Source organism: Leucopleurus acutus, assembly GCF_964270905.1.
Source record: "Leucopleurus acutus genome assembly, chromosome: X".
NCBI classification, from domain to species: Eukaryota; Metazoa; Chordata; class Mammalia; order Artiodactyla; family Delphinidae; genus Leucopleurus; species Leucopleurus acutus.
In genome coordinates, this window is record NC_139148.1 from 19,277,903 (window position 1) to 19,304,234 (window position 26,332).

The window sequence follows — 26,332 nt, forward strand, 5'->3', positions numbered from 1 at the left end:
AGAAATAGATGAGCAAGGTGTGGCCCCTGGTGCCAGATGGCCTTGAAGTAGTATTTCAATCAGTAACAGAGTAAGGAGGAGCTTTCGGTTTCAGCTTCGACATGTAAAGAGCTTGGAAGTTGTCATCCCCATCCTTACAACAGGAAAAACCTAGACGAACTGAAAATCAATGATTTTTCTCGAGCACATCAGAGAACTGAAGTCACAGGGCAAAGTGCTATCCGCAAATCCATAAAGGCATGGAAACAATCTGCTGACCTGGAGCGCGTGTCTCTGGTAGAAACACTTAAATGGTAATCTTGACGTACTGCTGGCAGGGAGTGGAAGAAATGTAATCCTCCTGAAATTCACCTAGTCTTCTCCATAAGGAAGGGCTACTCTCCAGGGAAAAAGACTTTTGCCAGAGCACAATTCTGAAACTTTATCCTAGGTTCCTCCTTCCCACTGGAGCCCCCTTTAGCTTTTGTCTCAGGTAAGTTGGGGATGCAGAGTCCACAGGTGTCAGGGCTTCAAGGAAACAGATTAGGAGTGCAGCAGCCAGGAAAGGGAGTAGGAGGCAGGGGAAGAAAACTATACCACTGGAGAAATATCTGTGAAGGTCATAGCCCCAAGGCACAGGCCCACTTAAAGACTGAGATTTCTTCAAAAGATTATATACCATTTACCTTCCCATCACCTTACCACCACACCAACAGGGCTCCAATATAATAATAGTGGATTATAGCTGAAGAGCTGTAAGGCACAGACTCTCTCTGAGGAGGAGTACTTAGGAAAGACAAAGTTAAGAGGAGAGACAAAAAGAATGACAATAGAGAAATTTGAAGCTTCTGGTACCTATAGCCACAACAAACATTAAATACATCCAAAGTCCTAGATTAACATAAGTCCTTACTATAAAATTCTATTTACCTCAGTTCCTACTAACTGATACAACATGTCCAGCTTTGGGGAAAAAATTACAAGGCATGCAAAAAAGAAAAAAATATATAGTCTGAAGAGACAAAAGAAGCATGAGAACCATACTCAGATATGACACAGGTGTCAGCATTATCACACAAGAAATCTAAAGTAACTATGATTAATATGTTGTTGACTTTAATGGAAAAAGTAGGCAACATCAAGAACAGATAGATAATGTTAGCAGAGAGATGGAAACTCTCCAGATAAATCAAAAGGAAATGCTAGAAATCAAAACTTGTAGCAGAAATGAAGAATGGTTTTGATGGACCATCATCAGTACACTCAACACAGCCCAGGAAAGAATCAGTGAGCTTAAATACCGGATTAAAGAAACTTCACATGGAAACACAAAGAGACAAAAGAGTGAAAACACCCCAGAACATCCACGAATTGTGGGACAATATCAAAATAACATACACGTAATTAAAATGTCAGAAGGAGAAGAGAGAATGCAACAGAAGAAATGTTTGAAATAATAATGGCCAAGAATTTTCTAAAATTAATGATAGACACCAAACTACAGATCCAGGTATCTCAGAGAACACCAAAGAGGACGAGTACCCATAAAAGCACACTTAGGCATATCATATTCAAACTACAGAAAACCAAAGACAGAGGAAATCTTGAAAGAAGACAGGGGATTGGGGTGGGGGAACACCTTACATATAGAAACAAAGATAAGAACTACATTAGACTTCTTATCAAAAACCACACAAGCAGGAATAGTGGAATGAAATGTTTAATGAGTTGAAAGGAAAAAAACTCAGCAACCTGAAATTCTATAATTCCACAAAATTATGCTTCAAAGTGAAGGAGATACAAAAACTTTCTCAGACCAAAAAAAAAAAAAAACTGACAGAATTCATTGCCTGCAGACCTGTTCTGCAAGAAATTCTCTTCAGCAGAAGGAAAATTACATAGATCAAAAACTCCGATCTATATAAAGAACAGTGTTAGAGAAGGAATAAATGAAGGTAAAGTAAAATCTTTTTAGCTTTCTTATTCTTAATTGATCAAAAGATAACTTTAAAGCAATAATAGTAACAATATATTGATTGACTATAACATATGGATAAGTAGAATGAATGTCAGCCATGTCACTAGGGACAGGAGGGAGGAACTGGAACTACTGTGTTACAACTGTACTACATATGAAGCATTACAGTATTATCTGAAGGTGAACTTAGATTAGGTATTGATATATATTGTAGGTGCTAGGGCAACCACTAAAATTTTTTTAGAAAAAGAACAAATGCAACAAATAGAGACTACTTCCAACTATGGTAGATATTAATCCAACCATATCAATAGTTACTTAAAACATGAATGGTATAATGGTATATTCCAATTAAAAGGCAGTGACTATCAGAGTGGATCGAGAGAAAACAAGACCCAACTCTGTGTTGCCTACAAGGAACCCACTTTAAATATAAAGACTCAGATAGGTTAAAAATGAAGGGATAGAGAAAGATGTACCATGCTAACACTAAGCAAAAGAAAGCTATTATTAATTTAAGATATGGCTGACTTCAGAACAAGCAAAATTATCAGGAATAAAGAGGGACATTACAAAATGATAAAAGGATTATTCTCCAAGAAGACATAACAATCCTAAACATGTATACACCTAACAAACAGAGTATTAAAATACATGAGGCAAGAACTGAAAGGAAAAATAGACAAACCCACTATTATAGCTAGAGACTTCAACATTCCTCTGTTAGTAATTGATAGAGCAAGCAGGCAGAAAATCAGTAAGGATTTGGATGACATGGACAGAAGTAAGGGGCAGGATGTCTAATACTCTGGGGAGAGTCATGACCCAAATTTTATAACGACAGTTCTTATAGAAGTATAGAGGTTAAGTTGGAGAGGCAAGATATTGGAGAAGGGGAGATCCCCTCCTCCACCCAGGAGACTTATTTAAGTTTGTAAGCAAGAGGCTTTGAGAAGAAAAGCTGCAGAAAGAGAAAAGATGGGGGCTAAATGAGACCACTATTTTCCAAAATGTGCTTTAGTAAAAATTTCCTGTGATGCGGCAAAGAAAATTGGCTTCTGTGACCAAATAACTTTGGGAAACGATGCATGTAGTAGCCCCATATTGAATGCACATTAGCATATCAAAGGCTTTTAAAAGCTCCTCTGTAAAGAAATCTATTTAACTCTATCCAGTTCAGCATTTCTGAAATTTATTTGATCATGAATACTTTCTACTTTTTTGATGACCCTTATTAACAACCCAAGGAACTAATGTGCTTCAGAATATAGACTGAAAATACTATCCCCAAAATAGGGAGATGGTATCAATAGGATTTGAGGTTCCCTGGATCTGTGAGTAAGGGAAAAGGGTGAAGTTGGCTTAGAAGTTTCCACCTGGGTAAGCAGAAGGAGGAGAAGGATGTTAACCATAACAGGAAACAGGTGGAAAAACAAATTTGGAAGAAAAGATTCAGCTGTTGGATACATGCCAGTTGAAATATTGCCATAATATGTATTTGCAAATCATCAGGAGGCAGATGGAAATTCAGATATGGAGTTTGGAAGAGAGGTGAGGCATTGATGTGAACTGGGGACTGGTCAGCATGAAAATGGCAAGCCAAACCATGGAGGTGGAACTCACTGCCCAAGAAGAGTTTATGACTGTGACACGATCAGAAGTGCCAGAGATAGAATCTTGAGTAGTATCAAAGTTACAAGGTAGGTAAAGGTAGAGAAGTCGGTTAGATAGACACTGGAAAACCAGGTAGAGAGGCAGGAGGAGAGGAGAAAATTGTGTCATGGAATTCATCATGGGAGAGAGGGAGGGTTTTGGTCAAAGCACACATATTGAGCACCTTTGTTTGCCAGGCACATAATCAAGGATGCAGCAGTCAAGAAACCATGCCCATGCCTTAATGGAACCTATTGGATTCCCACGGAAATCTCAAAAATGCCTAACCATCTTAGATATGTTTAAAGTACTATTTTGACTTAACTGTGTGTATCTGCTGAGAGTTCAAAAAAATGAGGACTGAAAAGTAGTCACTGGATTTACCTGCTTAGAAGTCATTGTGGACTTCTGGTTGAGTGCTGGGATACAGTCCAGAATGGAGTGGTTTGAGAAGTGAGTGGGAGGTGAGGAAATGAAGTTAGCAAGCGTGAATCACTCTTTCAAGTGTAGTTGGAGACAGCATATGTAAAGAGCTTCTTAAAGAAGGGGAGCTATGGCAGAAGTTGGAAGGGAAGCGGGGTCAATGAGGCCTTTTTTAATATGGGAAAGACATAAGCCTATTTCAAAGCTCATGGGAAGGAACTAGTAGAAAAAGTTTGAGGCCGTGGGAGAAGAGGGGATAAACAATACTAGGAAGAAGGAAAGGAAAGCCAGAACCCAATGGAAGCAATTGATCTTAGAGAGAGGAAGGGTCATGGCCTTGATTTTCACAGGAGGGGGAGGATAGAAACGAACGGATGTGGGTATTTTTAGAGATATGGTGGCAGCAAGTTGAGGGTAATTTCCGTCTATGGCTTGGGGTTTTCTCTGCAAGATAGAAAACAAGGTCAGTAGCTGAAAGTCTTGTCAAGTGCTGAAGAAAGTGAGCGTTTGTCATTATAATATCTATGGGCTTGGAGGCTAATTGACAAGGGAATGAGGAGACTAGGTGGTAAACTGGAAACAATCTCTCTGGAGTTTGGGTATGAAAGTGAAGAGACAGTCTCTTCCTCCCTTTTGTCTCAAGATGGGCAAAAGTATAGAGAAGAAATTAAAGTGGAAGTGAGAGGCAAGCTGAGAGAGCTCACACTGGCTACATTTACATTTTAGAAGAATATGGATTACATAGAAGCAAGGATTTCTTAACTCCAAGAGTTGTTTGGCATCTGAATGGCTCATCAGAGGAGACTGAAATGACCTAGAATGGTTCAAAGAGAGGTTGGCATGATGTGATCTCCAAGGGTAACATGGCCTTAGAATTCCATCACGTATCTCGGTGGTCCTCAACCCTGGCTACATGGTAGAATCCCTGGAGGAATTCAAACATACCATGCCTAGGTCTCACACCCATAGAGTCTCATTCCACTGGTCTGACAACGGGGTGGCCCACTCTAAATGTGGTCCTCACACTGGCAGCAGCAGCAACAGCAGCATCCCCTGGGACCTTATTAGGACAGCAGGCTGCACCCAGGCTCCATCCAGACTCCACCCAGACCTACAAGATCTGAATCTGTATTGTTACAAGATCCCCAATTGGTCTGTGTACAAATTAAAGTCAGAAATGCTGGGCTAAAGCATGGCCTAGAGCAGGGCCAGTCATGGGCACTTTTTAAAACTCCCCCAGGAAATTCTAATGTGCAGCCAGACTTGAGAAGCACTGCTACACAGAAAGAGAGATCCTTTTGAAACCGTATTAATTAAGCTCATGTGATAAAATGTCATAGCATTACACACACACAAAGAGTGCGCGTAGAAACCGGTGAATCCAAACAAGGCCTGTAGTTGAGTTAATAGGATTGTACCAAGTCAGTTTCATGCTTTTTATCATGTACTATGGTTATGTATGATATTATCATTAGGGGGAAGGTGAGTGATAAGACACATGGGAACTCTGAACTGTAGGTACTACTTCTTGTGAGTCTTAAATCACTTTAAAAGAAAAAGTTAAAAAGAAAACATTTTAAGCTAAGAGAACGCCTGCCCAGGATAAGGAGCAGCTGTTGTCCATCATCATCTAAGAAATAACCGGGCTCCATCATTCATTCGGAGCGGAGCCATTGGAGGATTTAAAGCAGCGGGATGACAGGTTTGGATTTGTGTTCTAGAAAAATAAATCTGGTGGCAGTTTGGAGGATTGACTAAAAGCAGAAAAGATGAGTTAGGAACCTGTTTCTGTCATCCAGATGGATTATAAGGGCTAGAACCAAATCAGGAGCAATGGAAATGGAGCACGAGAGGATGGATTTGAGAGATTTTGGAGGCAGAATCCACAGGATGTGATGAATGATTCAAGGATTCGTCAACCTTGGCTGTGTGTGTAGGCCCCTGGGAAGCTTTTTCAAATACAGATACCTGGGCCCTTGCCAAGGGATTCTGATTTAAAGGTGTGAGGGGGAGCCCAGGCATCTGAGTTTGTAGAGTTCCACAGGTGGTTCCCATGGGCAGGGTTGAGAGCAGCTGGCTCCGACTGAGGAGGCGGGAAGTGCAGGGGAAACCTCACAGGTTTTCAGTCCAGTCGTGCTGGAACCACAGAGGATGACGAGGAGGCAGCAGAGAGGCAGCCAGGATAAATTAGGGAGGTAGCCCTTCCTCTTCCATTTGTTTTATGTTGAGTAAAACTGTAAGACTCTGAGTTAAAACGTGTAAAGCCATTATCCTTGCAACCTAGCTGTCTTCCCATGGCTTGTCTGAACATATATTTTTTAAATGAAAATAAAACCTTAGTTCGTTTGTGCCATCCAGACATAACTTCAGCTTATTTAAAAACAACGACAGGGACTTCCCTGGTGGCACAGTGGTTGAGGGTCCGCCTGCCAATGCAGGGGACACGGGTTTGAGCCCTGGTCTGGGAAGATCCCACATGCCGCGGAGCAACTAAGCCCGTGCGCCACAACTACTGAGCCTGCGCTCCAGAGCCCGCGCGCCACGGCTACTGAGCCCATGAGCCACAACTACTGAAGCCCACGCACCTGGAGCCCGTGCTCCACAACGAGAAGCCACCCCAATGAGAAGCCCGTGCAATGCAATGAAGAGTAGCCCCGCTCGCCACAACTAGAGAAAGCCCGCGCGCAGCAACAGAGACCCAACGCAGCCACAAATATATAAATAAATAAATGTATTAAAAACTAAAAACGATGACGGCAGAAATTAACACAACATTGTGAATCAACTATACTTCAATTTTAAAAAAACCAACGACAACAGCAACTTTCTGTTAACCCCAAGTTTTGAAGGATTTATACAAACAAGTCTTCAGGAGGCTAGGCTAAATGCTTTGAGAACAAGGTGAAATTTCTTGTTTTTACTGCTGTTGGCCCCTCTGCATATTCTGGAAGGCCCTCCCAACCTTTCTCCCAAATCCACGCAGATGCTGTTCCCGTCTTCCTGTGAACAAGTCTTTCCTTTGGGGTTGCTGAGGCTGCTTTCTGGAATCCATCCAAAAGCTTGCTCCTGCCCGCCCCCTGCCCTCACCGCCACCACCACATCTCCTGGGTCACCAGGCCAGCAGGTGCAACGGAGCCTCCGCAGTCAGTGCTCACTGCTAATAAGCCCCCGGATTCCATAGAAGGGCTTCTGGGGCCGTGCACCATGCCCTCAGAGCTTCAAGTCAGAAGCAGCCAATGGCTAGTGGTTTATCTTTTTCAGGGTGACCCGCCAATGCCACCAGTCTCCAGCTCGTAAAAACAATCTGGGGTTTCCCCACTGAGAGCTGTTTGCTGCCTATTGGGACCTCTCTTCATAAAGCTGTGTGCAAAGCACCATGAAGGTGTTTCCATCTCAAAATGGTCTGTTCTTTAGCATTTCTGTTTTCCCCATTAAAGACATTTTTGACCCTTTTTAACTTAAAAAGAGAAGTTACAAAGCTCACCGATATCCATTATAATAGTGCAGAAGCACCTCATAACATATAATAAGCACATTACAGAGTGTAACAATGATTTAAGTGGCTAATGTGAGACGGAAAACGCTAAGGTGACATTTACAGGGATACTTCTGTGTTTGTGTCTCAGCTTTTACTAGCTATGTTACTTACAAGGTAACAGAGTAATGCCTGGGCTCATCCATTCCTTAAATGAACCCGAACTAACTTTGAGATCTGCAGGCTGGTTTATATTGATTCTGATAAAGCTACTTCAGCATGGAAAAGGGGAGAGGAAATAATAGACTCAGAATTTTAAAATCTCCTTATTCCAAATTCCAATGTCCTATTCTTTCTAGAACTGCCTATATTAATAACTGCCTGTGTATTCCCTTGAGAGCTGGGCTGGAAAAGCATTACAGGGCTGTTTTGTTTTGTGTTTAAATTGTCACAGCATCTTTACTTTTAGACATAAAAGTACATGTACTCATTGTAGCAATCACCATTCCCCACGCGTTCTGGTACCTCTTGCTTGTCTGTTGGCCTTTTTGTTTGTTTTGCTTTTCCCCCCCACCCCACCCCCCCGAGTATTTGAGAACTACCTAGTTCTTTTGCTTGATCACTTCTCAATACTTAACTAGGCTTTAGGCCATGCAAGTGGAAGCTGTTTAAAGCATGCTGGTGATGCCAAGGCGATTTGGGCAAGAGTGTGTTGGCTTGTCCAGAACGTTTCTGCCTTAAGTACTGTGTGCCTGCACTGTGCTGGGAGTGGGGATATAACAAAGAATAAGACTCAGAGAGCTGAAAGAAGATGTCCTTATAATATGGCAGGTGATGAGACAGATGTGTCCACACGCAGGGGACCAGAGAGGACCTTGTCTGCATTTCCAGGGCAGGCTTCCTGGAGGGGGTGATGCCTGAGCTGAGTCCATCGCTCCTCACAAGTCCAAAGTCCCAGAAGGGAGGGCTGGGGACCACAACTAGGCTGCTCACTCGGCAGCCCTTTCCAAAGCAGCCTCACTTTCTTATTAGTCCTGCTCTGCAGCAGCTTCTCCCCCTAAACAGAGAACATGGCTCTAAAAAGTGCCCTGCAGATCCTTCCTGCCTCACATCAAATAAGGCACTGCAAAATATCATGCTTAGGAAACCTTGCCATCGTGCCTCCCACAAAAAGAGAAATGCTACTTCTCACAAAGAATAAAGCCCTCACGTCATGAGACAGGCGGTAGCTTTATGACAAGACACCACTAGACAGCCAGGGAGAATATGGGATTTCTAGGCATTAAAACCATCACGTGCCTCGTGACTAGAAGCTCACAGGTGATTCTGATTGAGATGGGGCGAGGCTCCAACATTTACTAAGAACCTGTGATGTGTTCCTCTGCCAGGCACTCCATCTACATTGTCCCATTCAGAAACCAACAGCACTCTAGATAGTAAGCCCGTTTTGATGATGTGGAAACTGAAGCTCAAGAAGGGCATATGCTCAACGTTACCAGGTAGTCACCAGCTTGGCTGGATGTGATCACGTCTGTGTGGCCCCGATGTCAGGCTCTTTTCAGCATGCCAGGCTGCCTCTGGAGCTCTTCTTTCTGGCTTTCTTTACAAGCCAGCCCCACTTGTCTTGAACGTACATATTCTCTTAAAAATCAATAAAGAAAAGACCCAACAACCCAATAACCAAAGGGACAAACAGCTTGGAGGCACTTTGGAAAAGGGGATAGCCAGATGGCTAACGAGCATATGCAAAGGCGCTAAGCTTCAGGCATCATGGAAGTGCACATTAAACCAAAATGACGTACCAGTACACACCCACCAGAATGGCAAAAAATTTAAAGACTGATAATACCAAGTGTTGTCGAGGATATGGGGCAACTGGAACCCTCATACATCGATGGCGGGAATGTAAAATTGTACAATCACTTTGGAAAACTTAAACCAAATATATGCCTACTCTCTGATTCTGAAATTCCACTCCTGGTCTCTGTACCCAGTGGTATGCTGAGACTGGCTCCCACTGGCTCCTGAAAGCTGATTGGGCACATCTCTTCCTAACCCACATCCCCTCGGTAGCTTGAAATTGGTCATGGTGGCGGTATTTACAAATCGTACAAGTCAGAGCTATTTTTGTTAGAGAACTTACTGTTACACATTTACCAACACACCACTGCATATACCTGAGAGAAATGAGTACAGATGTCCACAAAAGGACTTGTACAAGAATGCCCATCGCGGTTTTATTGATAACAACCCAAAACGTCCACCGATAAGAGAATGAAAAAATACACTGTGGTATGTTCGTGCAATGAAATACTATGCAGCAAGAATTAAAATACAAGCTATAGATAAACACAACTGGGATGAATCTCAGAGGCCATGGGCTGAGTAAAAGAAGGCAGACACAAAAGAGTACAGCTGACCTTTGAACAACATAGGGGTTAGGGATGCCGACCCTCCGCACGATTGAAAATCCATATGTAACTTTACAGTTTGGCCCCCCAGATTCGTGGTTCTACATCCACAGATTCAACCAACCACAGATCATGTAGTACCGTAGAATATACTTACTGAAAAAAACCCGAATGTAAGTGGACCCACACAGTTCCAACCTGTGTTGTTCAAGGGTCAGCTATACATACTGCATGATTCCATTTATTGCAAACTCAAGAATAAGCAAAGCTAATCAATGTTGATAGAAGTCAGAATAACCTTCCCCTGGGGGTTGTAGGGGTATTGACCAGAAAGGACACAAGGGGGCCTTCTGGGTGCAGCAGATGTTCTGTGTCTTGATCCAGGCAATGTTTATATAGGTACGTACATATAAAATGCATTGAGCTGTACACTTAAGATTTGTGCACTTTCCTATATACATGTTATACCTCAATAATGAACACTGTACACACATACACATTCTATTCAGTGACCCTGTTAAAAAGGCGGAAGCGTTAGACCACCATCCCAGCAGAGCATCCAACAGTGGTGAGGACCGACATGAAGAAAAGCAGTCTGAATCTTGGCAGGCAAATCAGCTCAGTTTTACTGACATCTGACACACCACCATCATGGAGACTTTCAACACCTGTACTGGCAGCACATACTCCCTGGGCACATCACTGCCTGGGAAGGAATCCAGTGAACACATCAGCTGTCTCTCCCACACACCTACCACCATAACAGCAGAAATCCAGAAATGTAAAGATAGGGACTCTCATCCAACATGGGTGACATTCCAGCACTTGCTGTCAACAGAGAACACTGAAGCCTGAGACCTTACCTGCTGAGATGTTCCAGAAGCATGCAAAGAGGCTGCTAACTGTGTCTCTGAGTGGTTTTTTTTTTTTCAAATAAAGGAAAGCCAAAGAAATGCCTGCTTCCTTTACCATCAGCAAGAAAGATGAGAGATCATGTCATCTCATAGTTCATTCCTGGCAGGATGTAGGCCTAATCCTTTCTTGAGGGGTTACCGTGCATTCTTGTCACCAATATACCCTGGACCCAACATGCGATTAGCTATAAACCTTAATGAAGAGAATGAACTCTGCCCCAAATGAGGGAGAAGTGCTGTTGGTAGCATCCGGACATTTACATTCATGAACATATCAGAGCCACTTGAGAAATATTTGCTGCATACCTACTGCATGCAAGTTGGCAACATCAAAGAAATGTGTCCACCATCAAAAGACAATATGAAGAGAAGCTCAAAAGATCATAAATTTACTCCCTAAGGGTTGAGTTTTGACATAACCATTACTTGAATACACAAGAAACTGGGGGGTTGGTTTTAGAATGCTTTAGTATTTTGAGGAGACTTGGAAACTCTAATTCCAGAGGCTTTGAGTGTTATTAGACATCTTAGTTTGGGTTTCCCCAGAAGCAGACCTTAAAATAAGAAATCAAGTAAAGGTAGTTTATTTGGGAGTTGAAGGGCAACCAGAAGGGATGCAGGGCAGTGAGACAAAGGGGAAGGAGCCTCAAAGGGTATGTGATCAAGCAGACGAAGGCTGTGGGCAACTAGAGCACAACCCACTGGGGAAGCTCTGGGAACCAGTTTAAAACACACTCACCCATGAGTAATCCCACCCATGGGGAGGGAGCTGGGTATTTCTATGCCAACTCCCATCTGTCATTGCTTGAGGTCTGCTCCCAGGGGACGTTAATTCCCCAGAACTTTTGGCCTGCCAAGCAGATGGCAAAGTGGGCTCTCTGACAAAGAGGGGTGGGTACTGGGATTCAAGGTTAGGTAGGTATGTTCTCAAGAGCTAAGGGCTGGAGGATAAGAACAAGGTGCCAACCACATCTGCTACAGAGGAACTTGAAGCAACTGGCCAAGAACTTCTGCACTTGTATGGTCTATGACTGCACTTTACAATCATACACACAGAAAAGTGAAAGGCCACACATCGGCTAGACCTGCACATCTATAAACATGCAGTTGATAGACGACACATTAAGACCCAAACCTAGGAAATGCAGTTCAAGTGTTTAATCAGTACTGCAGATTTAAAAGTTGTCATCGGCTTCTGCTACCTGACTTACTCCCTGGGCTAAGCTGTCCAAATCTGTAAAAAGGCAGAGACATCAACCTTCTGCCTCCTTCACGCCAGTATGACTACTCACTATGGTTCAGATCTTCATTTCACCAATGAACTAGTTACTGCATTAATATTTTAGTCCAGTTCCCCACCTCCACTCTCCAGTTTTCCCATTCCAGCTACCATGTTGCAGACAGAGTGATCTTCCTAAGACACAGTTCTGATCACCTCATCCTCTGTTTGAAACCCTTCACTGGCTCCCAAGTGCCGACAGGACAAAGCCTGTCTTCCAGGTTCAGCAGACAAGGCTTCGTGTGGTTTGGACCTTTCCTCTCAGTTCCCGGACCAGCCTGAATCACTTCCTTTTCCCCGACATCCGTTTTGTGCCTCGAGATTGCCCATGCTGTAGCCTCCACCTGATATAGTCTCCCCACCAGTTCCAGAACCCATGCCAAGCCTCTGCCTGTGGGTAATTTTTTGTCATTCTTCAAGTGCTAATTCAGAAGTCACTTCCTCAAGAAGAAGACTTCCCTGGTGCCAGCAAGGTTGGTGTAGGTGCCCTTCCCTTAATATCCAGTATTTCTCCCGTCTTAGGGCTCCATGCAGATTTTGTAATTGCCTCTTTGCTTGTCTGTATCTCCCATAGTTTGAATGCTCTGTGAGGGCAGAGCCATACCTATCTTGTTCACATGGCTTGATGTAAGATTTACAAATAGTTACTAATACATATTTGTTGAATGTGAAAATCCTCCCTCATCTGGCCCGTCTCCTCTCCAACTTTGTATTTCATTGTACCCCCCACTGCTACACACACACACACACACACACACACACACACACACACACACACACCCCAACATACTAGACGCCGTGTACTCCCCCTTTACTCCTATTATAGAACTGTAGCACTTTACGTCACTCTATGGTTTGCCTGTGCTAACCAATTCTGACAATCTGCCTAAAGTCCCTCTACAATAAGTTTATTGAGGGTAAAACCATGTCAATATTCTTTATCTCCCCAGGGCTTATATTAATGCCCAGCATAGTGTAGACACCTAGTACATGTTGAGTAGATGGTTCACTGCTTTAACTGGTGATGAAATGCCTAAGACTTTTTCTGTGTGACTTCTAATTCCCAACGAAGCAAAAATGCTCTGGCCTCCCACCTGCCTGCGACCCATCACAGTCTTCACATCTGCGAGCCTTGAAAAATTTCATCAGCCAAGTCTGAGCGCCACTGTCGGCCTTAAAGCAAGATAGAATCACCCAGAGTGACACCTTTGGACGTGGAAAGCAACCTCGGCTCCTGGCTGGACGAAGCCACATGTCAGTAAGACAACCAAGGGGAAGCTATCTGTCAATTCCAGCAAGGCCAGTGTGCTCAGGGCAGGAAGATGGAATGTTCTAAGGGTACTATGGAGATGCACTCCACCTCTGCAGGAGTGAACAGAACTAGGCTATGTGAGAGCTGAATCTTGCAAAACATCAGAGCCGTGACATGGAAAGAAGTTGCAACGGTGGGAAGGTAGGTGTGGTTGGAAGTAGATAGAGACGGAAGGAGTTTCTCCAGATTCCTTGCCTAGAGGCCTGTCTGATGACAGGATAGCATCACCTGCAACAGTCTAGGTTCCATCAGCAGTGATGGGTCTGCAAACCGAAGGACTGCCATCTCATGCCCATTGTGAGGCATAAATGGATGAAATCACATCAGTGCTTACCCCCTCTGAGACCCCCATACATAGGGAGAACATCCTGCTTTGCTTATGATGGTCCCACTCTATGCCTGGTATTCCTGTGAAATTACCAGTGCCCTCTTGCACTCTCAAAAGTGTTCCAGGGCTTTGCTTGTGGCGCAGTGGGTGATAATCTGCCTGCCAATGCAGGGGACACGGGTTCGAGCCCTGGTCTGGGAAGATCCCACATGCTGCGGAGCAACTGGGCCCGTGAGCCACAACAGCTGAGCCTGCGCGTCTGGAGCTTGTGCTCCTCAATGAGAGGCCGCGATAGTGAGAGGCCCACGCACCGCGATGAAGAGTGGCCCCCGCTCGCCGCAACTAGAGAAAGCCCTTGCACAGAAACGAAGACCCAACACAGCCAAAAATAAATTAATTAATTAATTTTTAAAAAACTGAGACATAATTGGCTATAACATTATTTAAAAAAAAAAAGTGTTCCAGTTTGCATGATAAATTATATGGTCACCTACATGGACAGCATTAACACCAGGGCCAGAATCTTCAAACAGACATGACACTGGATATAGGTACATGGGAGTTTTTATGTTAGTCTCTAAACTATTCTGTATTTAAAAAAAAACTTTTCCCCTCCAACAAAAAAAAACACTAGGAAAAATTCAAACTACTCTATAATTAAGCATAACACATAATTATTTTTAACACATAATTACCCAATTATTTTTTAACACATAATTACCCAATCTCCTACCTAAATTGTTTCTCTGCTCTTACATTTTTTACATTGTATTCTAACCATATCCGTCTCTCTAATGAGGTCAGCCATTTGTCTGCAGTGTGTAAGTGACAGGACTAAATTCAATGTCATCTGTTTATTTAAGATGGAAATGATATGCAGGTAGAACAGTAGCCTTTGGGTACAAATGAAGTATCATTCAATGTCACCAGAGAAAATATAAATCAGCAAGAAGGAACAAACACTGAAGGTTCAGTCAGCACGGCTTTGTCGGGCTTCCTCTATGTACCATACAGTATGGAGTGAAACAGAGTCCCTGCCCTCATGGAGCATTTATATTCTAATGTTAAACTGCCTTTGTGGCGGAGTGATAGCCAAATCCTGTACACCCCCAACTTAAATCTCACGTTTTGCAATAAACCCCCAAATTGCCGGCCCTTTTCACAAACATGTTCTATAACGTATTTTTTTCTTTTTCCTTCTGCGTGTGTGTATGGGGGGTGGGGGGAGACTCACATAGAAAACACACAAGATGCAAAGGATGCTATCTGGACCGATGAAAGGCTTGTCCTCATACATCTGTTTTCGGCATCTCCAACTAGTGGCATGTGCTTGTCACTAGTAATGAGACTGTAGCTTCTCTCTGAGGTCTCTATCATAGATAGCTGGCATTTGCTGGGTCTCACTGTTCAGTACAGGTCAGAGTCTTGCTGCTTCCCCTAGGCTGCTTTGTCACGTTTGACCCCTTGATTTTGCTACGTCATCACCACTTTTAATTCATAACTGCCCCTAACCATGTCATTCTGTGGCTTGACCATGCTTAAGCCTAACACCCCAAAACAAGTTTATCAATATCCAAGTGGCCAAAGCACAGAGGTGAAGGGGTAAGGTCTTTACTGTGCCAAAAAAACCCCACTGGGAGACAATCTTATGAGCCCAAGATCTAAATCTGGGCCGATCCACTTACCAAATTTGTGACTGTGGGCAAGTTAAGTTCCTTGAGGCTCAGTTTCCTCACCTGTAAATGCAATGTAACACTGACCTCTCTGAACTGCTGTGAGGACTGAATGAGATGATAGATGCAGCACTCTCTGCACAAAGCCCAACCCTTCATAGGCAGTTAACACCTTTTAGTTTCCTTCTTTCGCCCACACCATAGTCCGCTTCCTAGTCGGATGTGCACGGTAATCTAACTGGGAAGCTAACCTGAAAAAGGTGGAATGGTTTCAGGCTGGGAGCTTATCCTGGAATTAGGGAGTGCAACTTGTAAACACATACAGTCCAGCTCTTCTCTTCAATTATGTGTATTGATGCATGCTATTAACCCCATTTACCCTTTAGTCTCTAGTAAAGATGGGAGCAAAAATCTGTCACCTTTACATTTCATTGAAGATACTTTCAAGAAACACTGAGGAAGTTCTATGGGTAAAACAAAAAAATTAAGGGGGACAAGGCAAAACAGAGGATAGAAAGGGGGTTTTTTGTTTGTTCATTTTGGTTTTTTTGCTAACAAACCTTTACTGGGTAGCACTTGTGTGTCAGAGACTATATCGAGCAGTTTCCATTCAATTTCTCACTTATCCTCCAACAATCCTAAGGAGATAGGTACTATGATTGACCCCATTTTACTGATGAGGAAGCTGAGGCACAGAAAGAGCTATTAAGTAACAGCTTAGTGTTCAGGATCACATATCTACTAAGAGCCACAGCAGGCAACTGAGTCCAGGCAGTCTGTCTTCTCCACGCCACACGAGGCCACCAACATTGGCACCTCCCAGAAAGGTCAAGGCCCTAGCAAGCTGAACCACAGAAACTATCATGGCCTTGACCATTTGCTCTGTAGGACTTCTTTTCAGATCTGGAAAAGGAGGGCAGCAGCTGAGACACTCCTGTGATTTTTAAGGTCAGTAGCTTTGTAAGGCCAGTAGTTTGGGAAACAGAAAAAAAACCATTTCCAGGAAAAACATGCACTATCAGGTAACACACTCTTTTATGAATTAAATCAAGTACTTGCTCTTACAAAGCTCGTGGTCCACCACTCAGGAGTGCCGCCACCATGTCATTAGGCGGAACTTTTTCCTTGCTCCGTGCCCATTACAAACTTAGTGAATCCTTTGAAGGAAAAAAAATTGCCAAAGATCTCGTCTGATGAAGGCACTTGTTCATAATTTTGTAGATTTAATATTGTTATCAATTATTTGCAGTTCCAAATAGTTCAGGGATGTGGGTTACATAGCATTTTTTTCCCTTAAGCTGAAAACTGCTAAAAGTGTGCATTCCAGTTGCACGCAGGGACTCATGGCCACAGCATCTGCAAGTCTCAGTTTTGCTCGTGGAAAAGGGAATGAGTGGATATTCTAGCCCCAAACTGTTGTCTTTTTCCTAAAAGCCTGTCCTGGTACCACCAAACTGGTCCTTGGAAACCAAATAAAATTGTCTGTGACCCCCTCCCCCCAGGAGAGTTCTGGCAGGACTCTTGGAAAGGAGGAGGGGCTAAATGGGGAAAGAACCGACCCTCGCTGAAGGTTAGGTGATCCACATAAAATTGCCAATACTGAACCACTCTTTTACCTATAGAAGTGGAAATTTCATATGGTTTAACCCAATATTAAATGCCAGACCACACACCTTTTTTATGTTATCACACTTGATCTTCATAATGACCCTATGAGGTCAGGTTTATCCCCATTTTACAGATAATGAAACTGAATTAAATGCCTGAAGTAACTGTCTTAGTTTGGTTTCCCGCCAAAGTTGACGCAGAGTCAAGGAACTGATGCAAGTACATGTGGAGGACAAGCCCAGGAAGCACTGATAAGATAATGGCAACAGGAGCCGGGGGAGGGAAGAAGTAAGTTATGGGGACATTGTCAAGCCGGTTACTCTGTGGGCAACTGGAGCCTAATCCCACTGGGCAACTCCAGGAGCCAATGAGGAACACATGTTGCAGAGTCAGCCCACCTTGGGGACAAGGGAGCTGGGCTATTTATACACAAACTGTTTTGAGTCATCGATCCAGGCTGCTTGGGATTGAGATAGTACGTTAATGCTTCATTATTTCCACATCAGGCTGGAAACAGGGCTGGTGTGCACTGAAGTGGTAAGGAGATGGGGCAGCTATCTATGCCCTGAAAGCTAGCACTAAGCAGCAGGATTTGAACTGGTGGCATTCTGACCTCATAGCCCATGTCCCTCCCACTACAGCACAAGATGTTGCCAAATCGTGGGAAAGATCACGGGCTCCAGGAGAATCAGGAATCAATTGTAGGGTTGTGTCTGGACAGCTGGAAGATACTAACCACTCCATGCTTCCCTGCTGAATAAGAACTACATTTGTGTAGCCCTCTAGAGTTTACAATATGCATGCACATCTATCACCTCACTGGCCCTCATCGTGCCCATGAGACAGACTAAAATCCATTCACTCACAAGATTATTATAGTCATGGGTTTACGCCATAACTATTGAGTATATGTTTCAGGAACTAAGTAATGGAGATGTAGAAGTAGACCAAAGAGACAAACACTCCAGCATGGTAAAACATATTCTAGTGGGGACAGCAGAATAAAGAAACTAATACGTATATATTACATATAATGTAATGCCATATCATAGTTGGTGCCATGAAAAACTTAAAACAAGCAAAGATGATGGTGATGACGAGGGATGCTATTTTTTAACTTGGGGGTGGAGTCAGGGAAGATGATTACATCTGAGCAGGGAAGTGAAGGAAGTAATGCTATCTGAAGGGAAGACATTCCAGGCAGACTCATGGCAAAGACAGGCAGTGTGGCTAGGGCACGGTGAGATAGGAATCCGTAGAAAGTGCCAGGGGCAATGGATCATCTTGTTGGCTACAGTCAGGACTTGGGTTTTTGCTCTCAGCACGATGAGGAACGACTGGAGACTTTAGGGCAGGGAAGTGGCATGGTATGTGTTTTCCAAAGTTCATTCTTTATTTATCTCTAACTCATGTGGCCAGCAAGACCCAGAACAAGGACTCAAACTGAAGTCTTCTGACTCCTGATCCAGTGCTTTTCCCACTTAGGTTCACAGTTGTTCTCCAGACCTAGACGTCCTCGGTATCCTTTTTTTAATTTTGTCTGTCCCCTTGCATAGTTATTTGTGGTCTCCTGACCAAATCTTAAAAGGGTTGCTGGCAGTTCCCCAGGCATTCGGCTCCTTGGGACTTCTCTTTGCCTCTTAGCCAGTCAGCTTTAATATTCTTCCATTTCTGAGAGCATCCTGTTCTCTTAGTTACCTAGCAAAACTCATGACCCACAAACTTGCTCAAGCAGAGTTTAAGCTTGACCATGAAAGTCAAGTGAGGACAGCAGGATTCAAAAATAACCACTCTAATCAGAAAGTTTAACTTTACAGATTTCCAGGAGTCTTCATACCAAGGAATTTTTTTTTTTTTTTTTTTTGGTAATCAAGAGCAAGCCAAATTTTCTCCCAGACTACGGGAAAAAAGAGAGTATTGAACCTGTGGTTCATTGCATTCTGTCTCATCCAGACCAACGTGGAATCAGGCAAAAGTTGCAATGAGATATTGCAGTTGCCTTTTCCTTCGTCATTACTATATTTTGTTTGGAAAATCGCAGATTTATTTCCTTCAAATCCAAAGCTGCAGTGTCTTTTCAGTCAAGGCTGCAAAGACAAACAACCTGTTTGGGGAATTACAATGTGGGGCTTTTAGTGTCAGCACCCGCAAAACAGTGTTTACCCCCTGGTAAAGCAAGGAGAGAAACAGAAACATTCCACTCTCCCAGACCTGCACTGGCACTGCAGTACTGACAAAGGTAACCATTTGGGTTTTTTGTCACTGGAGCAGGTCAGCATGACACCAGGCACCTGTGTGTAAAGGAAGCGTGTGGATAGTCACTTGTTTAGCTATATCCACAGCTTAAATTTGGTGTCCTCCGAACACGTTATGTTTCAAAGGCAGAATGATATTTCTGTCCACTTATTAAGGCATGACTAACTTGCTTTTGGCTGCACTACAAATGAATCACAGTAACAATCCTCAACTTGCGACTGATGTTCTGATGTAATACACTTCTATTAAAAGAAGAGGAAAGAGAGTGGGTGAGAGTGAGATCATGCAGAGACAGAACATAAAACCGAGGGAGCTAGCGTAATTGATGAACTGCAGACACCAGATCCATCCACTTCAAGGTGCTTTCTTGTGTCCTGGGTGAGGATACCTTGCCAGTCCGTTCCTACCCACTTACAGTGGCAGCATATAGACCCTGATCAAGGCCTGGAATTTGGAGGGGACTCAGTGAAGAAAACACTTCATTCGGGCATGAAAACCAGATATTCCTTGAAAGCATTTTAAAGCAATTTTGATTTAGCATCACTTTGAAGGTAATATTTGGGGGCAAATGATATAGGTTAGAAAGGCAAACCAATAAGCTCCCCTTTTAAACTGTTCCCATGTGCGCAGCTTATTTGGGAGTGGCAGGAGGGGGCGGGAAGGTGAGATAAGGAAAGGAAGGCAGCTGATAAAGGTAGTGCCATCAGACTGATCCCCCCTGGGGACCCCCCACCTCCTCTGAGCCTCCGGCACAGCTGAGCTTGCTGGGGGACAGCGTGAGGTGTTAATTGCCCTGCCTTAATGGCCTTCCTGCCTTCTCTCTCGCCTTTTTCAACAAGAAACAAATACAAAAAGAGCTGGAAGGTATGGAAAAGCTCTTCTGAACCCACAGGTATTTTTCCTACGTCAATTACCACTCAGGAGCAGACACTTCCTTCCTCCCAGTTCCCTTCTGTACTCTCCTCTACAAGGTGCCCCTGCTGTCTTCTGAGGAAGATCTGAGTGTGCCAAGGAGAGGCAGAGAGGAAATTAGACTCTGGCCTGTCGTGACCAGCAGCCCACACTGGCTTTGTCCCAGGCTCTGGCAGAAGGGGATTATAAGAGCCAGTGCCTCCCCAGCACGGGAAATCACTCAGAGAAGGGAATCTTTTTTTTCCCAGTAAACCTATTTTCCCTATCCTGTGGTTTTCTTTCTGGGTTTCATCTACTATCAGATCTGTCACTGACCTAAAAAGAACTTCAATGTGTTGGAAAAGCATACTTCAAGCAGCTGTAATAAATCTCAAGTTGATATTTATGAAGTTAACTTTCTCTCACTGAGGATCTGGTTGTATACTTTGTGGGTGTCACTCATCTTCGAATCATGTCATGTTAGAACCAAATTGTCCGTGGAGATTAGCTAGACCAACCTCCTTTTTTTACTGAAAAATCTGAGACATGAAGAAGCAGAGTGACATTCCTAGGGTCTCCGACACTCCTACCTAAGCAGCAAAAGCCAGACTTGAAGTTAAAACTTCCTATTACTGGATTCCATTATGCCCCCCGGTCTTTTTTCTTGGTAAGGCGGTTTTAGAAGTTTCATTTGGCAACTAAAGAGGCTGGATGGAGAATAAGAAAATTCAGTAAGTTCAAAACCCATCCCCTTCATTACCTGTTAACATTGCCATGTTCCGTTGCTGCCTAAAGATGAAGTTTGGCTGTTTGGATTATTTCTGGTCTCTCTTAATGGACCCCAGATCCCCAAATGTGGCCATCCCACAGTTCAGTCACATCAAGGCCGGTCATTTGAACCAGGTGGGCTGACAATTCTTCATTCTTCCCCAAAAGTTCTAAAGCTGCCCTGGTCTAGACTCGTTAGGCCTCAACTGCTCCAGCTATAAAACGGGAATCACGATTGAACCATGTCCATAGAGTCTTGTATTGAAGAAATTTTGAAAACTATATAGAGAGTGCTTAGCAGACGAGTTACTATTACTGTCATCATTCTTAGCCTGAAGGGTGATGAGAGAAAAGAATCTAACAATTTAAACAGCATGTTCAGAGCCCCAGAACGAATCTCAATTTAACATTCACTTTGGCCTCTTTGGCGGCAAATACAATAATGATAAACATATTGCGATCAAGACTGACATTGGATTAGGCTTTACTAGAGCGCTCGGCATTGTTAGAAAGTCCCTTTGTTTTGGACATCAGATCTCTTATGTGATTTTCCATGTGTAAGTGTGAGCACCCTAAATTCAGGGAAATTATCCTATTTTGACAACACCGTAGATTTGATGAGTACTTATTCAATGTGTGTTGAGTGAATAATCCAAAATCTGTACATAGTTATAGAAACGTGGATTATATGCTGATTCACATGACAGATTCAGACTATATTAAGGGTCAGGACTATGACTTTATGTCATTTCCCTCTCCTTTTCTTTTCTGAGGGTCTCTAATAATAAGCTTACAGGGATTGAGACTGTCCATTTCATGGACTGAGGTGTCTTGGTCACCATCTCACTATCATGCTATGATGTCTTCCTATCTTTCTTTCCCCCTTCTGCCCCTAAGAGCAAAGATTAAAGACAAAGATGAAGTCACTGTAAACTAATTTGTCATCATTTTCACGTTGCTTTTTCTTTTTCAGTGCAGAAATTTAGAGTGAGTATAAACCAAAAAAACAAAAGCATAGCTTTGATCTCTGGCTTCCATTCTCCCCTGTGAATATAATCTAAGGTCACCTACTAATGCCTCTGCTGTCCTGAGTGGGGCTCCTTTAGGAAAGTAAATCAAGGCATTCTAAAACCCTGTACAGGTAGATGTCCAAGTAGCACGTGTAGTGTGTCTGCCCGTGGCTCTGTGGACAGCCAAGAGTAGAATGTGTGTGTACCTGACGTGTAGGCATAAGAACCAAAGATCAGAACTGAGTAATCCCAAAAGCCCCAGGAGGGAGTCTCCATTCTCCTTTCCCATACCTCTCATTATCCTCTCACCTCATCCCACAGTAGAATCCCAGTAGACTCCCCCTGCCAGGTGGGTGGCCTCAGCCAACGCCCCTTCTCTGGCTGCTTTTTCACCCAGCATCTCCCTGCCACTGAGAAGCAAGAGTGACACATGTTCTACCCACCTTCCCTTCGGAAATTCAAAGCAGGTGAATCTCACAGCAGTTCTGGTACTGAGAATTAAGAAACCTTCCCTCTCAAACTTCAGGAAGGTTCTTATTTTCCAAGCCTCCCTCCTATGAGCTGGTGGTACAGGGGTTAACAGCATGTCTGCTTTCTTTGGTCTGTGGTCCCAGGGGGTCCCAGCAGTAGATCGGCAGAGTTGGCAGATCACTAAATAGTTTACAACTCCCCACCCAGCGTGGCATGGTCGCCTTAGAGAATGGATGGAAAATATCCCCTTGCTATAACTGGGTTCAGCCCTGTGACTTAGCACCATCTTATTTGGCAATCTTTTTCTCTTGACATATTTAGTAATCACTCTAAGGGAGATTTATTAGACTGTTCATGGGAACAAACAATGCACTAAATATTACACATATGCATGCTTTCAATACCACTCCTTTTCTAGCCTATTCTGAAGCTTACCCCCAAAGTCTTTCTTTTAACTCACTCTTGTCTTTAAATTCCTCTTGGTTCTTCTCTCCTCCAAAGTAACTTTTCATATTTTGGAATTTTTTTTGTAGTTAGGAGTTCTTTTAATCAAAATTCACTGGGCCAAGCTTAGAGAAGAATGGATGAAAACACACTCTCAGTGTTTACGGGTTGGGGCCCGTGAGGAGACGTGAGGAAGGAGGACTTTGACAGCTGGTGCCCCTCAGACATTTTCAAAACACATAGTATCCCACTCACCCTGGCACATGCATGCACAGGAAAATGTCTCAGCAAATAATCCAGCTACAGCAGATTTAAGAGCAAATCTATCAGGGTCATGGAGACGCTCAGAAGGTTATGAGCTATAATGGCGCAGCAACAGTACGGCAACTCCGGATACGAGGCTTTTATTCCCTTTAAGTGTGAAATGTTCTTCGTTCATCAGGTATGTAACAACGGCTAGCTCTGCTCTTGGGAGAGCCCTCTCAGTGCCAGGCATGGACCTAGATGTGCTCATTTGTTTAACACTCAGCTACATGTCCACTAATGGCCTCATTTCACAGAGAGAAGGCCTTATTTTCTCACCTTAGACTGTAGATTACACACGCTCCTACATATCTGAACTTGAGCCCTTGTAATTTTTTAGAGGTGGGGCAGTGAAAGCACAAAACCAGGATTTAGTTGCTAGCAAGAACCTTCATCTAGCTCCTGGTATTGCCAACCTAGAGGCATATGGTGAGGGGCTAGGAGCACAGGTTCTGGAACCAGACTGCCTGGTAGAGCCCAGCTCTGTGTGGCCTTGGGCAAGTGACTTGGCTTCTCTGTGTCTCAGCCTCCTCATCTGTAAAATGAGGCTAGTATTTGTACCTACTTTAGAGTTTCTTGTAAGGATTAAATGACTTAATCCATATAAAGGGCCTAGAACTGTGCCTTGCACGTAGTAGGGGCTGTTAAATGAGTGTCTGTATTCCCATGTGCACTTGGATCACAGGCATACAGAACTCGGGCACAGCAAATGTGATTTAGGGCAAGGTGTGCGGAATAAATCCTACTGTGTTCCCTTAGCATGACTGCCATGTATCCCAGCCAAGCTCTGCAGTTACAGCTCCCTTCCCACGGAAGCAGAGAATACAAGGGCCCTCAAGGTGAACCGCTTGTCTTTTATGTCACAGAGTGACTACATTGAATGGGGAAATCATTTAGCTGCCCTAACAAATCGGCAGCAAGGGATGGGCCTACAGGGGGCCTGTGCACTTGGAATTGCACCTTAGTTCACTTTTTACATTTTCAAGGGGAGACCTTATACTGGGGTGGACCAGTATACGATTTTCAGATATTTATAGACCAACTGAATCACACATAAAGAACACACAACATGTACAAATAATGGTGGTGCTCCTCAAACTTTAGCTATATCAGAATCCCCCGAAGGGCTTGTGAAAACCCAGATTCCTAGGCCACACCCCAGAGACTGTGACTTACCAGGTCTGAGAATTTTCATTTCTGACAAGTTCAAATCTGTGTTTTACATCCTTACTACCCACTTCTGATGTAAGGTTATAACATTTAATTTGAACGCTTTAGCTTAGAGATGGCATAAGTGACCCCCCTTTCCCCGCCCCCACAAAAAATAGAGACGTTTGAATCCACAGAGCTAATGTCACTTAGTACTGTCTTATTTTTGGTAATCAACACTGACTCTCATTTTTTCCCCATAGTTGCATGCTGCTGTGACCAGGATCCAGGTTCCAAGGCCTGGATTTAATTACACATTTGCTCACATATGTATCCTGAATAACGATAAGACTTGCATCGTGGACGACATAGTGCATGTCCTGGAGGAGCTAAAGAATGCTCGGGCCACCAACCGGACCAATTTTGCTATCACGTACCCGATCACTCACTTAAAGGACGGGAGGGCAGTTTACAACGGGCACCAGCTTGGAGGCGTCACCGTGCACAGCAAGGACCGAGTGAAATCCGCAGAGGCCGTCCAGCTCACCTACTACCTGCAGTCAATCAACAGTCTCAACGACATGGTGGCAGAGAGGTGGGAGTCCAGCTTCTGCGACACCGTCCGACTGTTCCAGAAATCTAACGGCAAAGTCAAAATGTACCCTTACACGTCCTCCTCACTGAGGGAAGATTTCCAGAAGACCAGCCGCGTATCAGAACGCTACCTGGTCACCAGCTTGATCCTGGTGGCCACCATGGCCATCCTCTGCTGCTCCATGCAGGACTGCGTCCGCAGCAAACCCTGGCTGGGCCTGCTCGGGCTGGTGACCATAAGCCTGGCCACTCTCACTGCGGCCGGGATCATCAATCTTACTGGTGGGAAATACAATTCCACCTTCCTGGGAGTCCCTTTCGTCATGCTAGGTAATTACTACCCTTTGTTTTTCTGTTTCCTCCTTCTGGTGGTGGTGACTGGGTTCCTAAAAGGCAAGGAGAAGCCGTCTAACAAGTTTGTTTCATTTATGGCTTCCTCCTCTTGCCCAGAAGCCCTGGGGCCAGTTCTATAAGGTGGTGTTGGGTCACAAGAGGCAGCCTTATCTGGTAAATGTGCCGGAAGTCCAAAGTCCTGGGTTCCAGGCCTGGTTCTCCATTAAGTAGCTGCATGGTGTTGAGCAGATATTAATCTCTGTGCTCCAGTGCCTTAGGTTGGGCTTCCCCAGAAGCAGACCCTGAGACAAGGATTTAGATACAAGTACTTTGAGACCCCAGCATGGGAGTGAGGACATGAAACAGGGAAGGAAGACGATTCGGGGTATGCTAATCAGCATAAGCTGTGGGCACCCGTGGCTTAGTCCCACCGGGGACCTTTGAGAGACCTCAGAGGTCTCCTTGAGGGGTGAGGAGGCTGAAAGCTGCGCAGTGTACCCAGAAACCCTATGTATGATTCATTGAGGGTTCTCCCCCGAGTCATTAACTCCCCAGCACTTCCCAGGGAAGACCAAGCACATTCCTGCAGCTGGAGAAATCCCTCAGGTTACCAGTATTTGGAGTAAGAAGACTTCCGTGAGCTCAAGAATGGGGAACGGGAGGGCACAGAGGTTGGGCGCGAACAGTGTCCACTGGCCTCGGTTTCCCTACCCGATGGACTGAGTGGATGCGAACATCACACAGAACGATATGGTAAATGTACGAGAACTTTGAAGCCAACAAGTGAGACATAAATAAGAAGGTAACTTTCCTGTCTTTGCTATGAACTCAGGAGAACGTTTTAAAATGATAGTGTGAGAATCCCACTATGTTCTCTCTTGGAGGCTGCAGGAACTTCCTGATAGAGATAATTGTCAGCGTAAAGCCGTAGTGGTCATAACATAATGTCAGTTGCTCTGTCCATCTGATTTTGAAGGTGCCATGCCCAGCAAACCTGATGGCAGAGTTCTTGTGGGCCAAGGATTCAGTTAGCTTCCCCCTCTTCTTTGGCAACTTCTCATCAATCCCTTTAGCAAAATT

General features: G+C 44.0%; 1 protein-coding gene across 1 annotated transcript in view; it reads left to right on the plus strand.

Moving 5' to 3' along the window:
• PTCHD1 (patched domain containing 1) overlaps positions 1-26,332 on the plus strand; it is a gene marked incomplete at both ends in the record, with an annotated part of 50,037 nt that overhangs the window by 11,916 nt on the left and 11,789 nt on the right. Inside the window, one exon of the mRNA XM_082864660.1 lies at positions 24,589-25,249. Coding sequence (XP_082720786.1) covers positions 24,589-25,249 — 661 coding nt within the window. The remainder of the gene's footprint in view (positions 1-24,588; positions 25,250-26,332) is intronic.